General features: G+C 44.0%; 1 protein-coding gene across 4 annotated transcripts in view; it reads left to right on the plus strand.

Moving 5' to 3' along the window:
* The window catches only part of Glis3 (GLIS family zinc finger 3), a 424,529-nt gene that overhangs the window by 382,011 nt on the left and 17,743 nt on the right, over positions 1–24,775 (plus strand). For all 4 annotated transcript variants that reach the window (XM_055614087.1, XM_055614089.1, XM_055614090.1 and 1 more), the window contains 2 exons: positions 2,139–2,307; positions 17,782–17,957. In XM_055614087.1, coding sequence (XP_055470062.1) covers positions 2,139–2,307; positions 17,782–17,957 — 345 coding nt within the window. The remainder of the gene's footprint in view (positions 1–2,138; positions 2,308–17,781; positions 17,958–24,775) is intronic.

Here is a 24,775-nt window from a genome sequence, read left to right on the forward strand (position 1 = left end):
ATATATATATATATATATATATATATATATATATATATATATATATATATATGTCAGACTCAGCATTTAAAATAATGTTGGATGGATGGATAGATGATGGATGAATGACTGAATGATAAGTGGTTGATTGTGACTTGACTGGGAGAAAGGAGAGTCCCTCAGCAACTTCTCCCTTTCAGTGACAGGCCATAAATGATGCCCAGCTGTCTAGCTTATTTAATTGTAGCTAATGTGAAATCCAAGTGTAGCAAAGACCTATGGCAAATACCGTATCTTCTGCTGAGCCACAGTAAAGCTTAGGATGTACAACCAGGTTTCCATGTTGCCATTGGGTTTTAAACAGCAAGAACAGAGCTTTCCTTGTGATAAACATAAACACATAGAAACAAAAATAAAATACCTCCAGGGGTAAGTAAGTGATGGGTGCATTCAGCAACAATTACAAAACGAATGAGAGCTGTTGTTCCTATTCTTCTTTAAGGTAGCTGTGCTTTCATGCTGTCTCCGTGACCTGTTATTCCATTAGCCCTTAGAACACTATAGAACACCCAAGCTCCATGCTGACAAACACCAATAGTGAAACTGTTGCTACAGTCAATTCAAGCAGCCTTCTCCCTTGGGTCACATTATTATTATTTGGAATACAAGCAGAACTGTGGCTCCCCAAGCCAGCAGGGCACAAATGAGAGCAGTGATTCATAAGGTGACTCCAGCAAGTTTGCAGATGTGCAACTTTCATGAAGGCTGACACTCACGGGAGAAGCTCGGGGTTGACTTTTTGAACTGGTAAGCACTCCCTGGCCTCACCACCACTCAGGGCTTAGAGGACTGTGGAAGGGTGAAGGTTCCTGAGGATAGGAGTGAATCTGACAGAATGTTGATTTACCAGAAATAAACCCTTCAAATCAGATCACACCCATGTCAGTAGCTTTTTGAGCGGGGAGATGGTACTTCTGCCTCTTCAAATGCTCCTGAAAGTCCTTGAACTCTTATACCATTGGATTAGTCTTTTGGGGGCTGGGTCATCTGGGGTCTTAGTTCTACCCTGGTGAGGTTGGATGAAAGTGATATTGGTCTAAAAATATAACTTCCTGAACTTTTAAACCCTCAAATCTTTTTTATAATACAACTTTTCTTAATCCTGAACTTGATTTCCTTAATTAAAAAATCCATTTGTTCTTCAATATTAGTAAAGTTCGAAAGAAGCAAAAATGGGCACAGATCAGAGATGTGTGCAAAGAAGGATGTGGAGGAGAGTGGGTAGTGATGGGAGCTGATTAATGCCCACTGAGGTGTCTGCCAAGTAGGTCCCCTATACCAAGGTCCTTCCTCTCAGATAGACTTGGAAAGTGACAAGCCTGGTCATCAGGTGACATCGTACCAGTGAGCTGCTGTAATTGGGCGCATAGTCAAGCTTGAGGTCAAATGCAGTTCTCGAAGGTGAGGCTGCTGCAGGAATGAGGCTCTGACTCATCATCGATATGTGATTGGCAGTGATGGGGACAGACCCAGAGCTGTGTGTGAGGACCACTTTTGCCTGTCTTACTGCCTTGAATAAGGACTTCTTTGGAATGAAAGTGAGGGTGTTCATCACACCATCACGGAAAAGCCTAGAGTCTGTTAGGTTCTTAGTCAAGAGGCTATAGGGACCTATGTTGGGACTGAAGTCTGGTGGGTTCTGTTATGTTTATGCTGAAATGTGGGAATGACAGAGAGAGCAGAGGCCTGACACACAGGGTCTCCCTGCACAGTGAGATGAGGTAGCAGGCCTGTGTTGTGCCCCTTGCAGTCGGCTGACTGGACATGCTATTATACAACTGTCTTCTCTGACTGAAAAGCACAGACACAAGACCCTTTGCATAGGAGCAAACAGCACAAGATTGCACTTCTAGGGCAAAGGTGAGCTGGGAGCCAGCTCAAGCGGAGCTCTTGAGGTGGTGGTGAAGGCTCAAGAGCCAGGGAACTGTTCCACCAGAGAAACAAAAGCTGTGTGTATCCAGGAAGGGGAGAACTGTTTCCTAAAAGGCACTCAGAGAAAAACAAACAAGCCCCTGAAATATGCTTGCTGTCAGCCTTGGTGTTTAAAGTTTGGGTCTCCTTGAGGGCACCGTCTCATGCTGCTTCTCTCTTGATTTCAGCTCCCATTTTCGCCAGCAATCATTCAACCCGAAGTGGAGCAGCTGCTGGGGCCGTGCCACCCCCACATCCTGTCAGTCACCCTTCTCCGGGACATAATGTACAGGGGAGCCCGCACAACCCCTCCTCCCAGTTACCTCCCCTCACAGCTGTGGATGCAGGCACTGAGAGGTAAGGCCATCTGTCTCTCCCTCATAATAGGTGTTGCCGCCAAACCTCCCTCTACAGAAAAGAGGTCTGACAGTTGCTGGATTTTATTAATAATCTGTTGGTGGGTTGAGTTACCCAGGGGTGACATTTTAAAAGTAACATACACAAAGCATGGGGACCAAATATCTCATTATCTGTTACATCTCTTTTTTAAATATGTAGCAAATGAAATGATCCTGGCAGTTGACAGCTCTGGTGTCAGGAGCTGGAAAATGTATCCCAACCGCCCATATTTGCCATTTTTCTTCTCCTCATTTTGGGACTCAGTTTCCAACTAGATGAGGAGCTTTCTGGATATGGTTGCTACCATAGTCACACAGATACCAGCACAAGCTTGTGTTGCTAGGCAACCTTCCATTATTGACAGAATGACTGGAAATTAAAAAAAAAAAAAGTACACATACAAGTTTGACTTGGCTCATGGTTTCCAAGCTGTCAGCCCATGGTTACTGGGCCCTGCCTTGGGTTCATCAGGATGGGAGTAGATGGCAGAGGGGCCCTCTTCACCTCGTGGTGGCAAGGGAGCAAAGAAAGAGGAAGGGACGGTGTTTTCATTTGTCCCTTCAAAGCCATGTTGCCAACAACCTAACCTCATTCCATTGGACCCCACTTCCTCAGAGCTCCATTTTTCCCCCTAAGGGGCCCTATAGTATAGGGTGGTACCAGGGCAATGCCTTGACACACAGGCCAATGGGCAAGTGTTCGAGTCCCAACTGCAGCACCTTGGAGGAAAATTAAAAAGTGACAGATAATGTTATTTGACTGATGAGAAAGTGACTGGTCACTCCATACTTTTTGTTGGTATCACCCTCATAAGGAATTTTTGTGGAGAGAGAAAAAAAAATCCCTACATAACTGTATGGTCCGTGATGTTTTTACTTCTGAATTCTCCTATGGCTTTAGAGGTTAGGGGCTGGGGTTGGGTTCTCATACCTCTGCTCCCCAAATACATCTGTTTCTGTGAACCACAAACCCAAACAGTTGCTCAGCAAGCGAAAGACTTGGTGGTACAGGCATCGAGAGAAGAGGTTTTCTCCACACTGGCAAAGAGGGAGCAGCACCCCAGACAGTAAAGGCACCTACAAGACGGGGAGGAGGAGAGGGCACACGGCAAGTGCACAGGCCTTGGTCACTCAGGATAGCAGCATGCTGGATGGGTGATGGTGGGCTGGCTTCTGTTGAGCCATGCGCTTTTAAACTGAGGAGTCGCCCTTACCTTTCTGGAAGCAAATAACCATTGTTACCAGAAACATGCAATGAGATTGACATCATAGAGGAAGAACTCTGCATAACGGAGGCATTTGCAGTTTGGGTGAGAGCCATTTCCGGGTTCCTTATGAATGCTGTGGTGCCTTGGAAGTAAGACAGAGAAGTAAGGACAGTTCACTCAAGAGCTTTATTAGGAATCAGAATTGCTGAAGAATAGAGAAAAGGAGCCAGACCAGTGACCAGGTTGTCTCCAGAAAACCGTGCCTTTAACAAAATTTGAGAAATTCAAAACAGAGAGTTACCAGCCTGGTCTACAGAACAAGTCCAGGACAGCCAGAGATGGGGCAGGGGAGCAGGCAGAGAGAGACAGAGAGCTGGACTTTAGAGCTTGACTTTTATGAGGAAGTAAAAGAGCCACAGGATGTATGCGATAATTAGAAATGTGAATCAGAAGGTAAGAATTATTTTAACAGTCCGGTGTGCATGGTAAAAGTTAGCCTCCCTTTGAAGGAGGCTGTCAGCAAAACCACGTCAGCGGTTACCAACCATTACATTCATGGTCGCCAGAGACAGGAAGTCTGTCCTTCCAGTTACCTGATGCATTCCCGAAAACTGAGGGGAGCCTGTCCCTTTTAGCATTTGTACAGTTTTCAAGTGGACTGAAAATGGGATTCACCATAGCAAACTCGCAAGTGGCTTTGTAGACAAACAGCTGCTGTGACTGAGGGATTAGGGTTGGACTCTAGAGAATGCTCAGTGGTCATTGTAATCAATAATGTAAGCAGCCATGGAGGGAGAAAGGAGGAAAGGGGGCATGATGATCATGTAATAGCTTATGTGAATGAATGAATGAATGAATGAATGAATGAATGAATGAATGAATGAATTAGACATTTGCATTTTTTTGTGTGTTTATGTTACTGCTTGCCCTGGAGACAGGGTGTGTACCCTGACCCTGCATCTGACTACGCAAATATGAGATTTGGGTTATCTCTTCCAGTCAGGCTAGAGAAGAGGATGACATGAAGAAACCCTGAATTATTCACTATGTTTGCACTAGGGACGAGGATGAAAACATGGAGAGGAAATGGGTTTACCTTCCGCTCTGGGTTTATGCATCTTTGCCCTGTTTGCCTGGGAAATCCCCCAGTAAAAACTCCAGCAGTTCTCTTAACGGAAACAGGTTGATCACACTTTGCCATTTTAGTGGGACACTGGCATCTTTTCCTGTTCTGCAGGCATTGATTCATCATTTACTTAGCTTTAGCTCATTAATAAAATGGGCTGAGTCACTGTCAGAAGTCAGAAAAGGCTCACCACAGCTGCCCATCTAACACCAAGTTCTTTGATCTTGACCATCATAAAATAAATGTAAGTTTTCTCAAGTTGACAAGAGTCTATTTTTATTTTTAAATACTGACTGAATGACACATAATTTCAGGGATTTGAGCAGTGACACAACCCATCCTCTGATGTTGATTTGAACTTCTTATGGGAAGCCGTGTTTTACTGTGTCAGCAGAGAATGTCAGCTGCCTCTCTCCTTTCTGAAGGCCACAAGCATGGTACACACTGTAGTGACAGGGATGGGAGCTGTGTGCGCCACAATGTAAGGCTCTTCTGAACCCCACTTCCAAGGCATAGAAAGGACTGGCTCTCTCTACAGAGTTTATAGTCTGGCACAGGAATTAGACCCCAAAAAGGTTAGGCAACGTTGTTTTGGGAAAAAATAGTCAAATCACCTTTACCAGATACAGACTGTCAGTTTCTCGAGTCCCTACTGAGTGCTAGGAAGCAAGAGCTTGTGTGTTTCTCACCATCCAGAGCTAATGCTTCTGGGGGCCACGTTCTGTCTCATCACTGGAAACTTGCTACCATCTTTTCTAGATGCTAAAGGCCAGAGTCAGCATTTTTTTCCTTACTGTTTTTACAATTGGTAAAGCTCTCCATTCTGAGCAAATCAGCCCATTCCCTACTCCTCGCTCATTTTGCCTGTTGCTATGCCTTAGCTCAGCCTTTCCAAGTATTATTTCCAAGTATTGCCATGCTCAGCTCAGTTCTCAACCCAGAAAACCTCTTCCTCTCATGGGTCAGAGGCACGTTCCCTTGTGGAACTCCTTGGTTCTTAGGATCTGTTTCATCGATGTACCAGCCAGAGCGGAGTTATCATTTGCGAGGGCAAAAGCCTGCTTTCCTCATAAGCTTCAGAGCACTTTGCTCTGAGGTATACATTGGCAGGTGCGGAGGCAGCTTCTACAAGGGATGAAGTGCATTGAGGGGGATGTGGAGGAAACAGGCAGTCATTGCCTACACACCGGCGCAATGGAAGGTTCCCACAGTATTCTCTTTGATTTTTCTGCCCCCCCCCCCGCTCAGGACAGTGGTATTGATTTTTTTCAATGCTTCTGCCATCTTATACTTTCTACACGCTTTGATGCAGCACCTAGGTGCTAGTCTACTGCACTTAGCCACACACACTAAGAGGCACGGTGCTTTCTTAACGGCCATCAACACCAGATGGTACCAGTATCTCCTATTTGCATATGCAGCATCAGGATACGTCACGACTAGGCCTGTTGCTTTCCTGAGCAAATGGGTAACTCGGTGTCTTCATTTACACAGCTTCTGCATAGCCCTAGACACAATCTTCCCCCTCTCTTCTTAATCTCCCGGTGTATTTTCAGTAATCATAAAAATGTAACAAGAGAGTAAAGTGTATCGGGGTCTATTCTAGTCCTTGTGGCACTTTGGTTTGTTGCGTCCTTCACTGGGCAGTTTATGAAGCATGAGAGATGGTGGACATTGAAAACACCGCAGGAGACATGATGAACTGGAGCACTGCCTTCCCTGAGCACCCAGTCTAATGGAGGACAGCCAAGCCAATAGGCCACAGTGACTTAGGAGAGTAAAGCAAGGGCGATCAGTGGCTTTAGAGGTGCAGAGCAAGAACATCTTCTCTCAAAGTAGGGGAGAAAACAGTGTCTCCCCTGAAAACCAGGGGTCTATAGGCAATAAGGGTATGTGCAAATGTAAATAGGGAACAGCATGAGTGTAGCCAAGAGTAACCCTGCATTAGCCACATTAAGGAGTTTGAGCGTCTCTTGAGAACAAGAATTTATTGTTTGGCCAGTGGGAAACCGCGGTGACTATGGCGTTCATTCTGAATGTGCCTGATGTTCACCCACAGAGAATTCAGAATGTTTTCCAGAAGAAATGACAGGAAAGTGTTCCATTTGGGCCTCAGACAGAGGCTGTCTTTTGCAACTCTTAGACTTAACACTGTGGGGCTGATGGTATTTTACTTTCTAATACAACTTGAAAGGATTATTTTGTTCTGTGCCATTCTGAGTGTGTACACTACATAGATAGAGCTTTTCAGGTCATTGAAGAGTCCCTGAGTGTCAAAAAAGATTGAAAATTATCTCTATATTAGAGAGAGTGTAACAAAGGTCCGGAAACCGAAGGCACTCATTGGCCTTGCTTGTCTGTTATATTAGAGGAGGGTTGACTTGTGCTAAGAGTTCTCCGAGGGACTGCCCGCATCGTCACATAGCCACAGTTTACTCGGGGAGCATCACTGAGTGACCCCTGACTTGTATGGCAGAGACTTTGTCATGTGCACAGAGCCATTCCTAACCCAGAGGGCAACAAATAAACGCAGACAATAACTAAAGTCTATCAATCTTGATTCTCATGATCGTGTGACATGAAGTGAGCACCACAGCAGCAGACTCTACCACAGGATGATGAAGATGGCAGTGTCAGAGAGTTATATTAGAAGTCAAGATGTTCTCACTTAGCATCTCCTGAGGATGTCTGTTGCTTTCTAGAAAAATGACATCCTTGGACATTTGAGATTAAGAGAGGAAGAGTTTGCAGTCTTCCTCCCCTTCCAATATGCAAATATGTGTGCATGTATATACACACAGAGAGACTTTGAGAATTACTGAATGTCATAAAAAGTTGAATAGATGGATTAAGCAAAGACCATTGCTAGACTGGCTTTGTAATCTTCCCTGACCTACCTCTAATTTAAATGTCCATCAGACTCTTCGGCTTTAGTATATCTCTTGATAATGTAATCAAGAGTTAACTCTGTCTCTATCTGTAGCTTACCATTAAAGACCTGAAAAGCCTAGGACTCCGCTCAGATCTTTTCTCTTGCCCTTTCACATCTAATTAATTCCTGGATCTGTCAGTGGATTTCAAGCTTAATCAGCACTGTTCTTCCGTGTCATTTTGGGCCCCACCTGAGCAGCCATCTCAACTGTAGCAGCTTCTTCATTGTTCTGTGACTGATTTTCCCTATCCAAGCAGTCCTCCACCACCCCATCTCATCCACATTTTCTCTGTGCCCAAGACCTGCCTTTTAAAATGTAAATAAATCATCTGTTCCTCCCAACATCCTCCTCCATCATACCAAGATGTGATGGTCCTTTGTGATGTGACTCTGGCCAAGTTCACCTTTCATTGTTCCCCCATGTTTAATAGGCTAAAGCCTTGGTGGCCTTCACGCTGTTCCTAGGAAGGACTGGCATCTCCAGGCTGTTGAATCTGCTGATCCCGAGACACTAAATATTCATGCTGATGCAAGCCTTTCTTTGCAGTGTCTGCTCAAACAGTGCCAGTTTAAGGAGGCATTTCTTTGGAGAGCCTTTGTTAGCTTATGTGCGAGGCTTTGTTTGTTTGCCTGAGATGGAGTCTCCTATAGCCCTGACTGGTCTAGAACTTGGTCAGACCTCAGACTCACAGTGAACCTTTTGCCTCTGTCCCCTGTGTGCTGGAATCACAGTATGAGCCTGCATGTTGCCGAGAGAAACCTTTCCCCATCCGGCTTCACTACATTGCTTGACTGTGCTGTTTGCTTTCAGCAGCACATTACCTGATTTTATTATGGATTTATATCCACTCCATTATACTAGGTCTCTCTGAGAGCAGGGACTGTGAGTACAGAAAGGAACCCCTCCCCCCCCCGTGAGAATGCCTTTACTGTTTCTGGACAAGTTAACAATAACCTGAGCACATGGCTACTGACTGTCCTACCACCTTCTCCTCTGAGTCAATTTGTTCCCCCCACTAGGGGCCTTGCTGTGAGACTCCCGTGTGGACTCACCAAGCAAACAGCTTCATTCTGGCACTTGTTCATATCACGTTATTTTCCATGTTTTTTTTTTTTTAATTTTAAACCACAACTGTTTTATCATTTTAGCTTAACCCTACATCAAATCAACTATTAAAATGTCCATAAAAGTTACTGGGTTGTTTTTTTTTTTTAAGTGCTAAAGAAGTCACTTGAACTCTAAAAGCCAAGTCAGCCATCTTTATTTTGTTTCCACATTTCAAACAAATCCACCTCCTGTTAAGCCCAAAATGATGTTTGCTTAGTCCCCTTGGATTTTCTGTCAGGAAAGTGAGTCATGACTGCAAAAAAGATGGCTTGAAGTAAAATAGAATTCCTTTTCTGCCACCCCTACTTTAACACATCAGAAGTATGGTACTGTTGCTAGGCTGTGGTATTATTCAAACCTGTCAGTGTGATCTCTTCTCCAACAAATTATTCAGAGCCCGAATCTTTAGGGTCGGAGCCCAGCAGTCTTCCAGCCTGAGTTACATGATCACACAGCAATCTAAGTTCCTCCTCTCTGACGTGAAACAGGCCATTCTGAAGAGAGTGTCCCACCTCGGGTTTTAGCAGTATGATCCAGATTCACAAGGTCATTTTTCTTTCTGAGTAAGGGCACTGACTGCTCAGAGACTCCCATCTTTTTTGCAGTCAAGAGGTTGTTTGTCTGCTAGTCAGGGAAGAGACTATCAAGGTGAACAGACATTAAGAAGCAATCTTTTTTATGGATGAGGTTTTGGGGTTTTTTGGTGTTTTTGGTTTTGTTTTCCTGAGAAATATCTCCCATTGCTTTCTTGTGTAGTTGCAGGAAAGGAGGAAAAACCCACATTTTAGTCAACCTCAGAGCAAATGGTTAGGAACATTGTCTTAGATACACATTCTCTTCTGGAATAGATGTTTCCTCCAGAAACAAAACCAAATGTGATACCCAAAGAAATGTTTCTCAGTTGAGCAAGTGGCTCGTCTACCTGGGTCCAGAATTGACACCAGGTAGGGAGGTGAGTCTCTGGAAGCAATGAAATATTCCACCACATAGTTCTTTTGTGACAATGACCACCATTTGCTGAGTGCTTGTACTTCGTTGTGGTCCTTGCTGGGTGAGGGTGCTCCACATGGAAATGGACAGTAAATGACCAGTGTTGCTCAATTTCTACCCAGAAGAACCATGATTCCTTTTCTGATTGGGTGTGGCATTTGAAAACACCGATTCCTCCAATTTACTTCTCTAGTCAGTTCCCGAGTCTTTTAAGAGAAGGTAGTGAATATTCCTTCACAGTTACATGATATTTCAAAGACGGAAACAACCCACATCCAAACAGCACATGTCAGTTACTAAACAAATGCCTCTCAGATAGTTTCTTCTATTTATGGTTGTGAGCCAAACCTTTAATGGCCGAGCTATCTCTCCAGCCCTGTTTCTTAAAATTCACAGAAAATACTGGCTGTTGTAGTCTCATTTGGCACTGGCTTGCAAATGTATCTGGCCATATATGGCAGAGGTCACATTTAAATTTGATCCTCAAAGATACATAGACTTTAAAGAAACTGTTTACGTTTAGACACCACCAGGAAAGGTTTAAGATAGACTATGTAGGATACACTTGCCTCCCTTTCTCATGTTTAGGAAAAAATAACTCTTTTTCCCCCCATTCTCATCACAGTCTCATTGGGTGTTGCTCTCTCACAGTGCATCTGTCAGAAAGCACATTGACCATGGCTGCAATGCTGGACAAGAGAGAGACACTTATTTTGTTGGAGGACATGAGTTGGTTGAGCCCACTCACAACAACCTAAAGAGAGTGATGTAACTGCAGAAATGCTCTTATCAGAACATTTTTTTTAAATCAAATGTCCAAGACTACCCCAGACAAAATTTCCCCTTGGTTAGTACTCTTTTGAAGGAAAACTTGGCAGAATCAGAGCTTTCTTTTTCTCGCATTCACATCAGATTCTGAAACAGGAAAATGACCGAGTCACAGCCAATCCTGGAGTTCAGCTATTTCAGAAATCTCAGCTCTTGTTTCTGCAGAACTCACTGCTCTTGTGTACCATAGATCTTTTCTACTTCTCCATTCTCTTTTCCACCAAAGAAAACAGCAACACCCTTGGCACTACTTCAAGGTTTCCCAGAAAAAAAAATACATTTTTCTGTATAACTCTTAGCCTTTGGCATTGATTATTTTCTTGACTTTACAGCTTGTTCCCTGTACCCAAATGAAATAACTCTCCTGTAGCTCACTTTGTCTATTCCATTTCCATAAATGCTCACTCATTAGAACATATGATTGAATCACATTTCAAAGCCTTATGGTCATTTCACCCACAGTCCTCAAATCATGTCCCCTAGAGACTTGGGGATCATTTTTAAGTCTTGAGCTCCTCTGTTTTGATGAACTGTTTGCCCTAATTATTGACCCAGCTGTTTATAAGGAGACAGAAGCGCAACTCTTTTCCAGGGTACTGCTTTGGCTCTTTCACTGAAGACCAACTCCTTGGATGGACACACAGCTCTTGGCCAGCATTGGTCCTGCCCAGATGGACGGTTTTGCAATTACCACACCTCCCAGCAGCCGGTTCTTCATTACTGAAAGCTGCCCCCAATTGTCCCAGAAGCCGAATTCAATCTGCAGTTCCCCCAGTAACGTGCTGTGATTCATTTGGGGACAGATCTGGATTGAACCGAGTCCAAGTGTCTCTTTTGTGAGACAGAAGGGAAGTATAAGTAGATACTATAGTCACCCAGATGAATCAGCCAGGAATTCATGAAGTGATTCATAAATCGTTATAAAGACCACTAAAGTCTACTAAAATGGAGAGCAGTCTGGCTATACAAAGTGCAGTATTATCATCAGGCTGGTTTTTTTTAGATGTTAAATCAGATGTGAAATCCTTAAAACTGTGCTTTTCTTTTTAGGTTTTGAAAAGGATTTCTTTCTACCCCCCACGACCCCCCTGCAGTGGACCAACGGCAAGCCATTTTTCATTGCTTAGTTTTCACAGATGAATTTTAAAACCCCACAGATGATACCCTACCATTCCTTGAAGAATTTTTTTTTAAGTCCCTGTGCAGATCCATCATAGGCCAGTTTGTAGCCATTAGTTCTGCCCCCGGGCTGCAAATCAATATTTTTTGGGGGGTACAATGAAACTGGCTATTCACATGCTTTCTCCCTTCTTTGGTAGGTCGACAGCCCAAGCATAAGACAAAGAGGTTCAGGGAACAATGTCCAGAACACGTACCAACCGACACGTAATGCAGCTGGTTATGAAAGCTCACAAGTCTCTTCTTTCCACAGTGCAAAACCCCAGAGCGGTGCTATGACACAGCCCCGCATCACTGACAGGAGCCATTGTGTTCACAGAACAGGCGAAGGAAAGTAAGGGACGTGGGCCATGCATGCAACTTGCAACGCAATCATCAGTAAATTGTGTTTTCAAAAACATCTTAAAGCTGATGTTAGAAAGTTCTAAGCTTATAGAGAAGGAAAGCAGTCTTAACCAAAAGGGTTGTCTAGAGTGCCTCAACAGCTTATGCGTGAGGAACTCATTCAGATTGAGCAAGTTCACTGAAACCAAGGAACAGCGCTTTCATTGTCAGATTCTCTTTTTAAGGCAGTGGATTAGTGATATACTTTCCACTGAATAGTGATAAAGATTAGTTTTTCATATGCACTCATGAGTCACTTCCTACTTTTTCTGAACCTACCATTGGCTTGGAGAGAAATGTGTCATGCCTTACTATAAGAAAGAAAGGGGTGTGTGGAGAAGTAAGTTTGCCATGGCACAGAAATGCCTTCACCATTCTTGACCTCCTTTATTCTCATCCAAAAGCAGCGCTCCAGATCCCGTCCACCTGAAATGTTCCATGATGGTTCTGAGATATTAAGTCATTACCAAGATTAGCCCCTTGCAGACTCCCAAGCCTCAGTGCTCCTCTAACTGGAAGATGAACCGGATGCGGATGAGTCAATGTTAGTTTCCCTATTGGAATTATCAAGACAGAAAAGTTTCCTCTGTTTTTTTTTGTTGTTGTTTTGTTTTGTTTTTGTTTTGTTTTTTCCCTATTCTGAGCCTTCCATAAGTCTTCTAACATATCACCGGGACCATAATATTGGACAGTTAGTTCTTAGGTACTGGGTCAACCAAACCACATGTCAAGGATGCCCTATAACAGTGGTCCTCAACCTTCCTAATGCTGGGACCCTTTAATATAGCTCTTCATGTTGTGGTGATGGGGCCCAACCATAAAATTATTTCATTCCTACATCATAACTGATTCTATAGTTGAGTCAGGCTGTAAATATCCGTATTTTCCAACGGTCTTAGACAACCCCAAATCGATTACAACCACAAGTTGAGAACCACTGCCCTACGTGGATAGAGCATGCACTGACCGCCTGAAAGTTGTCAGACATTCCTAGTCTCAAGTCCATTGATGGCCCTGGTTTCCAAATGTAAAGTTCTGCACAGTGTTCCGCCGGTCGATATCTGCACTGGGTTTTCTCTCACTTGCTAACACAGTACTGTTTTGTTTTTTTTTTACTTTGTGTTAGGTATGCTTGCTTACTTACTTTCATCAATTCCCAGAAATTGATGAAATGTTTCTTCGGTAGCTCTGCTCTCTGTGCTTACAGCAGCTGTACACTCGGCCAGTTCCTAGTTTCTATCTTCTGAATGAAAACAAAAATCAGAATTATCTCCTGTTTTGCAGTTCTGAGGGAAATGAGGTTGTCCTTGTTTTACACTTGCTATGGAAGCTGGGAGAGTTGGAGGATTTATTCAGATTGGCTTGTCTAGTGAGGGAGAGTGCCCGAGTCCAAGCCTGCGTTCTCTGACTTCTGACCCGTCTGTCTTTCTGCATCCACCTGTTTGTGCCTCCCATCCCAGGTCTCTGCCTGTGAGCCTTTAACTGTGCTCATCACATCTGGGACCTACCATCTTGTGATAGACTAGGGTTAGTGCTCCATCTTCATGCTGGCCTGCCTACGTCACGTAGGGCGTCTGATGTTAGTGAGAGACAGGGACAGCAGGAGAGGGGGACACTGAGAGGAGGGGGCCCCCACTATAAGCGATCAGCTCTTTTCTGAGGCGTGCATAAATGCACAGTGACAGGAACCCTGTAAGTCCCCCTTTCGCAAGAGGACTGTATGAGGCTTCAACCCCTCCTCCTTGCCTCCTTTTCTTGGCAAACCATTGCTCATTATAAGGTCATACCAACTCTCCACTAAGTGAGTGGAAATGGTTGACTCAGTCTGGTTTGCTTTTGTGTGTTCTGTTTCTGGTAAGCAGGGACCCCCCCCCCCCACACACACACAGTCTGTATGTGCCTATTTATACATCACTCATCTCTTTTTTTTTGAGGTCCTGTGAAAGGCCTAAGTAGACATTAGCGGCCTGAGTAGAAGGAGATCTCTGAAATGACCATTGCAGATCCTCAGCTGGCATGGGGAAGATCTTTCTTACACCTCCTGGATACAGTGTAACTCAGAATAGATAGAGTGATACTGCTGAGAGCTGATTTAAGGGATGAAATACTCCGAAGAAGAAAAAATACAAATAACTATCACCTGTTGTTGGCATTGAATTTTTGATTCAAGAAACATTTTCTACATCATTATCACCACATAAATAATTCTTATTCTTATCCTTATTCTTCCTCTTTTTTCTTCTTCTTCTCAATTATCGTCATCAAATATCTCCTGTAGCCTTTTCTAATCAAAATACTCAGAATATATCATTTTGATACAGTTGAGGCTCAGGTTGGCAAATAGCTACAGACACTTAGAAGGCAGGATAGCCCCCTCCCACCCTACTTCTCTACAGAGGCAGCAGAAAGGGCGGTGGGGCAAACCACAAGCTCCAGCGTCCTTTCTCATCTTCTGTTGGTTTCACTTGTATGAGGTGGTCTAAAACTACCTGATTTCTTGGCTTCCATGGGTTCTTGAGTGGAGTTTGTAGCATCTGTCTTTCCTGGTGTCTGTTGTTTTCAGATGTGTCTGGGGCCCTCACCTCTGACTGTAGGATTCTATCTTCACTTTCCACACTCCTGCCATAATCTCTGCTCTTAATTAGCTGTTCTGCTGCACCTAGAGCTGGTTAGCAAGCACCTGAGTACGTGAAAAGTGACAGAGAGGCCATGACTTTCAGTTAAAATACTGTGTGGTGTTTTGGGCAGAACTAAAACTGATTCTAAAAATTCATGTATGAAAATAAAATGTTTTTAATTGATTCTGGTAAATTTGTATACATTGAATCTGTGCTTTAAACTCATTCCTGTGTATAAAGAGATTTCTTGTGCTGCAGTTTTAAGCTATTGATTCTTGTTTCCTTATTTCTGGAAGTTATCTGACAAGCATGATCTCTTATCATAAGTAATTTCTCTGCACATGCAAAAGTTAGAACTTTTGTAGTGACTCCTTTTAAGTCAAAGACTACTTTATGAAGACTTATTTCACTTAGAAGAATTTGTATTTAAATTTTATTAATATTTTATGTGAGGTTAAATCTTTATCTTCACGTTCTATTACCTCTGTGTTATGTAATCTCATGTATATGAGGAACACACAGAGTACCTGAATCAACAAAGAACAGGTGTAGGTTAAGTGGAAGGCATCATAGTTTACTCTCCCAGGTTGTGAAATAAGGCCAAAACTTCGTATGTGCCTAACACACTTTCCTCTTTATTTATTCTTACCGCTGTATTGAATAATGTGTTATAACCAAGAAAATATGGACAGGAACTTGTATGAATAGGCAACAATAATTTGTAATGGCACATGATTATGTAAATACATAAACATATAGAATCTATACCTAAAGTAATTTAATCTGTGATAGATGACAAAATATTTTAGTAAATTATACTGTTGTATTTGTGTAGTCTTCATTTCCTACGTAGTGATCATAATTGAACCTTTGACCACAGCACCGCAGATGATAAAAGCATTGGATTTTTACCCCGAAGAACACTGGACTCTGTTTGTATTCTTTGTGCAGCATTTCTACTCTTTACTAGTACAACTCATGTGAGTCCGATGCGTCGTGTTGTTCAGGGTCCTCAGATTGTTCAAGGGTTCCCAGATGGTCCCAACTTGGCTGTCCCCTCATTGCCGTGCTCATTTCGTCATAGACTAAAAGGAGATAAGCAGAAGTACCAGAAAGAAAGAGCAGAAGACCTTCTAGCTTATTGTGTATTTTATTCTCGAAGTAAAACAAGAGAGCCAAAGAGCCTTAATTACTTTGTCTTCCAAAGTTGAAATATCAGTGTGATTACATGATAATGACATAGGGTAACCTTGCTGTTCAGATCCCTTCCCCCTCCATCCCGGAAGACCTTAAGATCGGGCGCTTCTGGGACTGGGTGCCAGTGTAAACTCCATCTCTCCCCAAAGTCTGTGATTCCGTAATTGCTCATTCCTCTCCTAGAAGCTCAGAGCTGCTTTGGAGACACAATAAGGACATGTTCCCCAGAAAATAGCCTCCATATGGGGAATCCTGGCTTATGGGTTTTACTGGATGTTCTCAGGGCAGTGCCAGGATTTGGTTGCTGTGTTTTCTCTCAGGGCCACTCAGCATAGCTTTTCAGGGTAATCCCAATTAAGAGGATTGCTTGGAGAAGCGCCCATTGACCAGCGCAGGACACGCAGCTGCTGCACGCTTTCCGTGGAGTAGAAACCTAAGTGACCAGCTCACAGGCATCCTTTCACATCTGGTTTGTGGAGAGGCTCTGACCTTTTTGCTTTGAGTCTTTCTCTCGGTTCCTCTGAAGCCTTCTTAGATAATCCACTACACGTCACAAGTGAGATGCAAAGTGAATGTGGCCTTTTGTCCCATAGCTACTCCTTTAACACAAATGTAGAAGCTCCCCTTATTAGATATGCTGCTTCAGAAACTTTTGACTTACTTCGTAAACTTGCCCTGCCCTGTGGAGTCATTTGTTCCCTATAAAATAAGTGATGTCGCAGATGTGACAATCTGCACTTGTTAGTTCAAAATAAAGCTTTTTTTTTTTTTGCCCAGTATAAACAGGCACCAACTAAATGTTTTCAGGTTGCTGAACTTTGGAGAGGCTAAATACTTCATTTTTATCCCAAATTATTTTGTTGCTTATTCTCATGGCATTGAAAGAGCCTCTCTTCTTTGTCTATCATATGTATCACTGTCCCCTGCTGAACCAACAAATTAAGCATCCTGTTAGTTTCTCTATGGACATTCCCAAGGCTGTTCTCACAGTTCTACCTTCCCTCCCCATTGGACAGTAGAGGTCATTCTGAGTCTTGTGACTCGGCCCCTTCCAGTCTTCCCTCACAATGAGAAGATAAATATACACTTGTCCATTTCCTTGGTGATTTCTCCTTGTCTCAATATCAGTATAACTCCTTTCAGAAACCAGTGTTCTGGGGCTGGGGATAGAACTCAGCGGTAGAGCACATGCCTCTTGTGTGCAAGTCATTGGAGTCAACAGAACCAAAGATGCCACCAGTTTTGTGATTGTAACACGTTCTTGCAAAGAATGCTGTACGTTGCATCCTCTCCACACCATCAGGAATGTTCTTTGCCCAGCACAGAACCCAAGCTGACCTCTCAGGTTCTGGTGTTCAAGGCTCATTTGACCTTTGAGGTTTAAGTCATTTTACTCTTGGCAAGAGAGAATGTATTGTTTAGGAGACTCCAGTTAGGAGAGGGTCATAATAAGGACCCGTAACACTTCTTGGACCTCAGATATGCCTTACAAAACAAAATGTTTATGAGCTAAGTGTAAATGACTCAGAAACATACGAATCGAATTTCCCCTAAAATGCGAATGGATTTTAAAATTAGCAGGAAAAGGGCCTGGCAAGAGATATGCTTTGAATTTCACAAAACCCAGAGGATTTGGAATGCTGTTTAAGAAGCTTGACAAACCCAAACTGTGACTAAGGTTTTCTTTCTTGGCAACTTTCCGTCCCTCTGTGTCTCAGAGAAGAACTCGGTGGTTGGAAGGGAGAGAGAAAGGTTATGAAGGGTTTTGGAAAGAGCATATTGTCATACTTGCATAGGGCCAGAACAGGGACTTAGCAGGCTTTGAAGAGTTGGTCATGCTGCCTTTTGTATTTGTTTTCCCAGGTTTGCACCTCCGACTCCGTCTCCTCACCACATCAGCCCGGGAAGGGTTCCAGCCCCTCCATCACTGCTACAGAGAGCACAGCCTCCCCACACCCAGCAGCCACCAGGCTCACTCCTCAAGTCCTACCAGCCAGAAACAGACTCTCCTTTTCAGTCAAATGGTATCCACGTCCATGGTAAGCAGTTGCTGGCCGGCCTTGGCGTTTTGAAAGGCAGTGTTTTGCTGTTGCCTTTAATCAGATGTCCTGGGGACCGGTTACGGGTCTCAGATGTTCTGTTTTCCATCCGGCCCCAGCTTTTAGAAGGTCTCCCCCAGACAGCACACTTACTAGGCATGGAATTTTATAGTATTCTTCTCAGATGGCCTGGCTTATGACACCCATAGTTGTCAGACCAAGACACTTGTGTGTGTTCCTGGGACACCTCAAGGGCAGGCTCCTGAATGAGCAGGGGACTGTGCAAAAAGAAGACCCAGGGGTGCTGTCTCCTCCCCACAAGCCAGGTCAAAGCCTTCCCCAGCTCCTTAGCACTGTCATCGCCCCTGGCCCTGAACTTCGAACATCGTCTCATCTGCATTTCTTTGGTAGAACTTCCAGTCTCTCCATCTTGTAGATGTTCTGAATAAAACATACCCTCTTCATTAATATATAAACTTGTTTCTGAGGCCAGAATTGTCTGACCCATCACCATATCTCTTAGGGAACTCAACACATTTCTTCATGTATAGTAATGACTATACATATTCATATGCGAAGAAAGGAACATAAGGAAATGAGAAATCACAGTGGCTTACATTCTGTGCCAGTGTGTGTTCAACAAGAACCATGCTCGGAGGACTGAATGTACTGTGATTTCTTTTCTTTATTCAATCTCATTTCTCCAGTTCAAGCACATACCCTAGTGGACTTCCACAGACAACGGAAATGCCAAGCCATAGAGACTCCAACTGCCAAATCCTTTTACTTCCCGTTGTCAGCATTCTTTGTAAGGAGGCCCCAGATGATTCTAAAAACGAGTCTTTTGTCTTCATCTTCACCAGTACCATATATTTATATGGGTTATCACTTGGAATTAATGGGTGGTGTCCTGAGCCAGTGTTTACTCTGAGTGTGAATAAGGCCCCTAGATAGTAGACTCCATAATATTGTGGTGCTAAACTTGGTCAAGAGCCTCAAAGCAGAGTCCTGAGCAGCAGGGAGGAGGCTAGTTAAGAAGATGTCAGTGACTGTCTATAGCAAGGGTGGACACTGACAAGCCAGGGTCACAGAGCTACTTCCAACTCCCCCCCACCCCCGCCCTGTTAACACTGTTTCCCAACAAAACTTACACTCTTCAGTCCAGTGGTAGTTTTTACCTTCTACTTGCGAGCACCTTCCTGCACTTCTATTATACCAGGAAATGATTTTGTAAGTGCCTGTCAGGGGTGCACAAGGTGAGGTATATAAGAAAGGAAAAGGGAGTTTTCTTCCTGGGCAGTTAGGCAGCTTGTCTGATGAAGGGAAACCCAAGGCCATGTTCTGAAAAGCTAAATGAACCCCTCTAGGAGGGGCGTTGGGAGCACGGGCTGGGTGGAAGTTCCGGTAGGTCTGCAGTGTCGTAGATCCTGGGGAAGGCAGTATACCCTGCTTTGAGTACAGCTATGAAAACAGTTTTTAAAAAACCTTAAACCTTAGCTTATGTGCTAAGAAAAACTAACTGGAAAGGAATTTAGCTGAAATGCTGATAGTTCGTTTTTAATCAGGCCACCCCTTGCCGCGTCCCTTCTTATTTTCTAACAAAACTTTTCAAGAGGGTGATGAAGGAGGCCAGTTTGTATGGGAATCCTGTGGTCTCTGAACTGCATGTCCATGGGCCAGGTTTTGTGCCTGGGATCGCAGTTGCCAATGGGGACAGTGTCATTGGCTTCTCTTATTCTCGTTTCTCTTATCACTTGTTACAAGAAGCCGATAAGAAAAGCAGCAGGTGTGGGCTTGCCTCGTTGCAGTCTCTTCTTTCTCCTTCCCTTTTCTTTACTCGGCTCTGAGAACAAGGATCATGTTTGTGGCCCCAGGGCAAGCATAATACTTGGCACAAAGTAGGCATTTAATGAGTTTCTTACTGGATGAGTAATTGGCACTTTCTCATTCAGCAAATACATAATACACCAAGGGGATCCAGAGAGCATCCTCCATGTTACTTTGGCAAAATGCTCTTTCTCTACATTTCTCCTTTGGAAAGATAAATAATGAATATATTTCAGCTTGAAAATGTCACTTTTTTTTTAAACTTCCACTTCTTTAATTATTAAAAACTTGTATATCCAATGAGAAACAGAGGATATCAGACATAAGTTAGGTTCAAGATACAGTTAGGGAAAATGAGAATTCATGAGCTGCCCCAGGAAGATGGCCAAGTGTGGTAGCTACTGTGATGAGATTGCAAAGAAAGTGTCCATGCTTTAGTCACCAGTGAAGGGTTAGAGACACGGGTGCAGCCTAATCCTTCTCTAAGCAGGTTCCCAAGAAGAGCTTTAAAAAAAAAAGCCCTAAAACTTTCTGAGTATATGCTGTTTTTCTAGGGGCGAGTGCGCCTTCTTACCAGGTGTACTTAGGAGCTGCAGCTGTCCGCTTTTGTTGTTCACATTTGTTGGACAGAGTTACAGGGCATCCTAGTGACAGCGGAGCTTCGTCTTCTTTTACTAAAACACCGTCTTTTATGCCACAAGCTGTGCCAGAGTTTGTAACCCAGTGGCCACAGTGAGTCTCAACTCCTCCTTTGAAGATGGAGTGATGTTCATGGCCTTAAAGAGCATCATCAGCCCAAGCTGTCTCGGAGAGATGCAGTGACTCTCCTGAGATGTGATTGTCTTACACAAAACTTAGAAGGTCAGAATTCAGAGGGGCCTTGGTCGCGCTGAAGAAGAAGAAAAGGAGGTCCTCTGGGCTTTGTCAATCATCCACCAGTTGGAACTGAACCTAGTACCAATGTGTGCTGAACTTGTATTTTTATTAGAGGGAAAGGGTGTATACCTTTGTAAAGAATTAACACCAACATCCTTTCCTCACCTCAGTTTTACTGATTCTCCATCCACTCCATCCAGTCAGACTGCCCAAGAGGATAAGGTGTCCTTTCTTCCTGATGTTTGAACCTTGGTAGACTTCTCCAGTCTCTGTTTGGACGATATCTCTCAGGCAACCTCTGAGGACATTTGAGCTTTTCTTTCAGATGTCAACATAAGGCCACTCTTTCCGATGATGTAAGCTTGCTCTTTTCTCGTGCTACGGTAATTCTCTTGTCCAGGCAAGCTTCAGAATCGTGCCTGGATTAGTCGCCCAAGAGTTGATATTTGTGCATTTTGCTATGGTACTAATGGATCATTTCTTTTTAAATGCCTCATTCACCACTGCTTGTTCAGATGCCATGGGAATTCCTAGAAGAGGATTTTCACAGTCTTCCTGCTTCTGGGAGCACCAAGAAGAGGCCAGGTTCACTTCAACGGGTGTTTGTTCGTCCCCCTCTCAGTACCAGGCAACAAGAATGCCATTTAATGGCTGCCATACTGCAGTGGTTGAAGGGTAAAAGGACCCTGACACATTGTGATGAAGATGTTATCAAAGGCTTTATAGAGACGATACCTCCTGAAAAGGAGTTTGAAGCTGAATAGTTCACAGGGCAGGTCTGGGGGAGCTCTGTTCCCTCCTGAGGAGAAGCAAAGGGCACAAGAACAGAGCGTAGACGTCAGGGCGGAGAATGCAGGGAAGAAAGCCTCCGGGAGCTGGCTGGCATCCTGCAGGCTGCACAGGTTAAGCTCAGGGTAGAGGAGAGGATGTGGGAGAACAAGGTGGACTCAGAAAGGGGCGATGTGTCCCACTCAGTGCCGTCACCCTGACGTTTTACAAACGTCATACAGAGATGTGTGTAGAGGGTGGCTCAGTGTAGGCAGGAAAATTAAGCTCCTCCCAGGGCAGAACTAGGTCACACTGTTTGGAACACTCAAGTGACCAAGAGGGAGTTTGATTCTCTCAGATGCCACTGGGAGATTGAGGGAGTGATAGGAGAATTACCGTGGCGTTGTGTGTGTTCACAATCTTTCTGAAGAGAGGAAGGATGGATCCGCAAAGAACAAGTGGAAACACACTCAACATTGGTGCTACAACAGGCTGACGCCCTTTTAAGTGCTTAATAAAATTTAAAATTAGCACGCCCCCCCCCCCCGGGGGATTCCTGCTCAAGAGAAGGGCACATCTTGCCTTGCACGGACCTCAGCTTCTGCCTCTCCCTTACATACACTGGACGCAGACTGCATGCAGGCCATGTGTACTAGTCCTTTGTGTCTCTCCCTCGAGAGTGTGAGTGTGCACACACGCATGCCTGTGTCTGTGTGGGCTATGTGTGTTTCTGTGGGTGTGTTTGTGGGTATATATGCACATAGAAGCCAGGGGACAGTGTTGGTTTCTTCTCTGATCATGCTTCACGCTATCTTTTTCCTGGGAGTCTCACAAAACCCAGCACTCCTAGGTTGGGTAGGCTGATAATCTCTAGGGATTCAGTTGTTTCCGTGCCCCACGGCAGTGTGGTTTCAGATGGCAGCTGGTACAGCAATACCTCTATTTCTTTTGGGTACCAGGGATCTACAATTGGATCTTCATGCTTGTGTGACAAATACTGTAGTCTACTCTGCCCCTGTCCTGTGGATTTCTGATAACCACTCAGACGACTATGGCTACCCTGACTTGGCTGCCCACTTCCTCTTGCATGGTTTGAGTGTTTTGGTCAGAGCTGGCTTCCTGAAGACCCAGCTGTTTCACATAAGCATTTGTAGGGGGTATGAGCTTCCAGATTTTATTGATGGTATGTTAGTAGCAACAGCTGGGTACAAGTTCACTGTTTTTACATGACAAGATATCTAACACGAGAGCATGCTGGCCAGTGGAACAGCTTAGTTGAGCTGACAGTATCCTGTTCTACCACCTTCTGCTTTGTCACCTTGAAAGGGGCCTCTCCCATCATCCTGGTCTCAACAGAAATGCTGGTGTTCTACCTGTCTGATGTTGGCTTAGGAAGAGAAGACAGAGAATGCATGTGTCCCAAGCTTGCTTACATGGCGTCCCTGAAGTGCAAAGCTGAGTTTACTGGACACACACACTGGGGGATGGGTCCACCTCACTTTCTCCCCAGTGTTTTTTCTAGTCTGTAAAATGGGCAGTCCTGCCAATCTTGCATACAGGTTCATTCACTCTGCCTCTTGGGAATCAGTCCCTCCTTTAAGGGCTCTGCCCAGATTTTGCCCAATCTCCTCCAACCTCTTGGGTGCCTCTCAGGATTCCTCTGCTTATTCTCATTTTTTTTCACTCCTTTGGAGTTTCCAGTTGCCAACACCTCATCATCCATGGTCCAGTTATTTGGTTTCATTAGGAAAACACTATGAGGCTATTTGAAGCCAGCATGGTAGCAGTGGGAAGTAGGAGCTCTTGCTTTGGTCACAGCCCCTGTGGTTTATAAGCTGTCTTTTTCATGATTTAAAATACGCCCTGTCTGCGGGCCCCCAAAGGAGCAAGCCAGACAGTGTCCAGACAACAGTGGCATTTTCCTACCTCAGTATGAAACTATAAGCTTGTCGGTCCAGTTCAGATTGACTGCATGGGGAACAAAGGGCTTCCAGCTACCAACAGGCCTCAACGAACAAAACCATTATACACGGATCGTTCTAACCAGCCTATCTTTCCAGCTCTGGAAATCACAGCACATTCTGTGTAAACTGAGAGTGCTGTGGCAGGTAGAGGTTAATTCACCTCTCCTTCCTTGGCTGTTTTCCGACCATGATTGCATAGTAGCACTTTCCATGAAAAGTTCTTTGCGTTATTGCCACAACTGATCTCATTTCTGGAGATTTAGAATGTTAAATCTTTAAAGGTTAACCTTTTTTTTTTAAATACAGTATACATACTCACCTTCCATGGGAAATTTAGCCACAGCTGCATTTGGGAGATTGCAAAAGAATAAAGTCTAGAAATTGTATTGCTTAAGTTGAGTGTGAGCATGTCACAACGCTGAAATCCCAAGAAGACACGTAGAAGTGATTAGAAATCAAATGTCATCGACCTCACTTAGAAACTTGTGACATATTTACAAAAGAAATGAGCTAGGGAGTGTGCTTAATGCTATTCAGATGTTTCCGGCAGCCATAATCAGGAGTTCTTTTCAGTCTCAGCTTTGGTGCTGTTAAGGCCTGTAGAGTACTAAGGATTGATGATTAGAGGCACAGAAATCCTTAATTACTCTCGCATTCTTAATTACTACACAGTTACCCCAAGCACAGTTTTCCATAAGTAGTGCTTGATAAATTCTGACAGCGTGCTAATTCTACAAAAACAAAAGTTAAATTTAGTTGTGGAGGTGCAGGTCGGTGGCATTCCAACATCACAGGCTTTGTGGGAAGAGGTGTAAGGTGGTCATCTTAAGTCAGAATTGCTGCCTGAGTGATGGATTATGGAACTGAACAGTGAGAAACCTACATCTGTGATACGAATACGTGAAGAATTGGCACACAGAAGTATGTGTGCGAGCACACACCTGACCCCATGGATTCAGCCTACCAGATTCACATGCTGTGTTTGGGCCGTAAGAATACTCAAGTGCCAAAACAACTAAATCCTGAGTTTATGCAAGGCAGGGAGCATGTCTTGCCATGGTGCCTAACAAGTATTTTTAATAAATGCGAATGAATAGGAAGAAAAGGCCTTGCAGATTGGAAGAGCCAGCGTTGGCAAGCTTGGGCCTCACACTCAACGATAGGATTCTCACATACCTTCTTTGTGCTGTCACCCTTTGAACTCATTTGCCTACTGATAGGCCTTTTAAAAGACTTGCTTTTCTGGCTTGTCTCTTCAATTTATATACGTACATGCCTGTGTGTTTACAGCTGCATACTATGTTTTTACAAACTTTCTCAGGAAATGTTTCTGGACTACTGTGGTGGACATCTTTCTCAGGCAAGAAACCTGTCCCAGGCTTG

The sequence above is a fragment of the Psammomys obesus genome, unplaced genomic scaffold (genome assembly GCF_907164565.1).
Source record: "Psammomys obesus unplaced genomic scaffold, mPsaObe1.curated_primary_1811, whole genome shotgun sequence".
NCBI classification, from domain to species: Eukaryota; Metazoa; Chordata; class Mammalia; order Rodentia; family Muridae; genus Psammomys; species Psammomys obesus.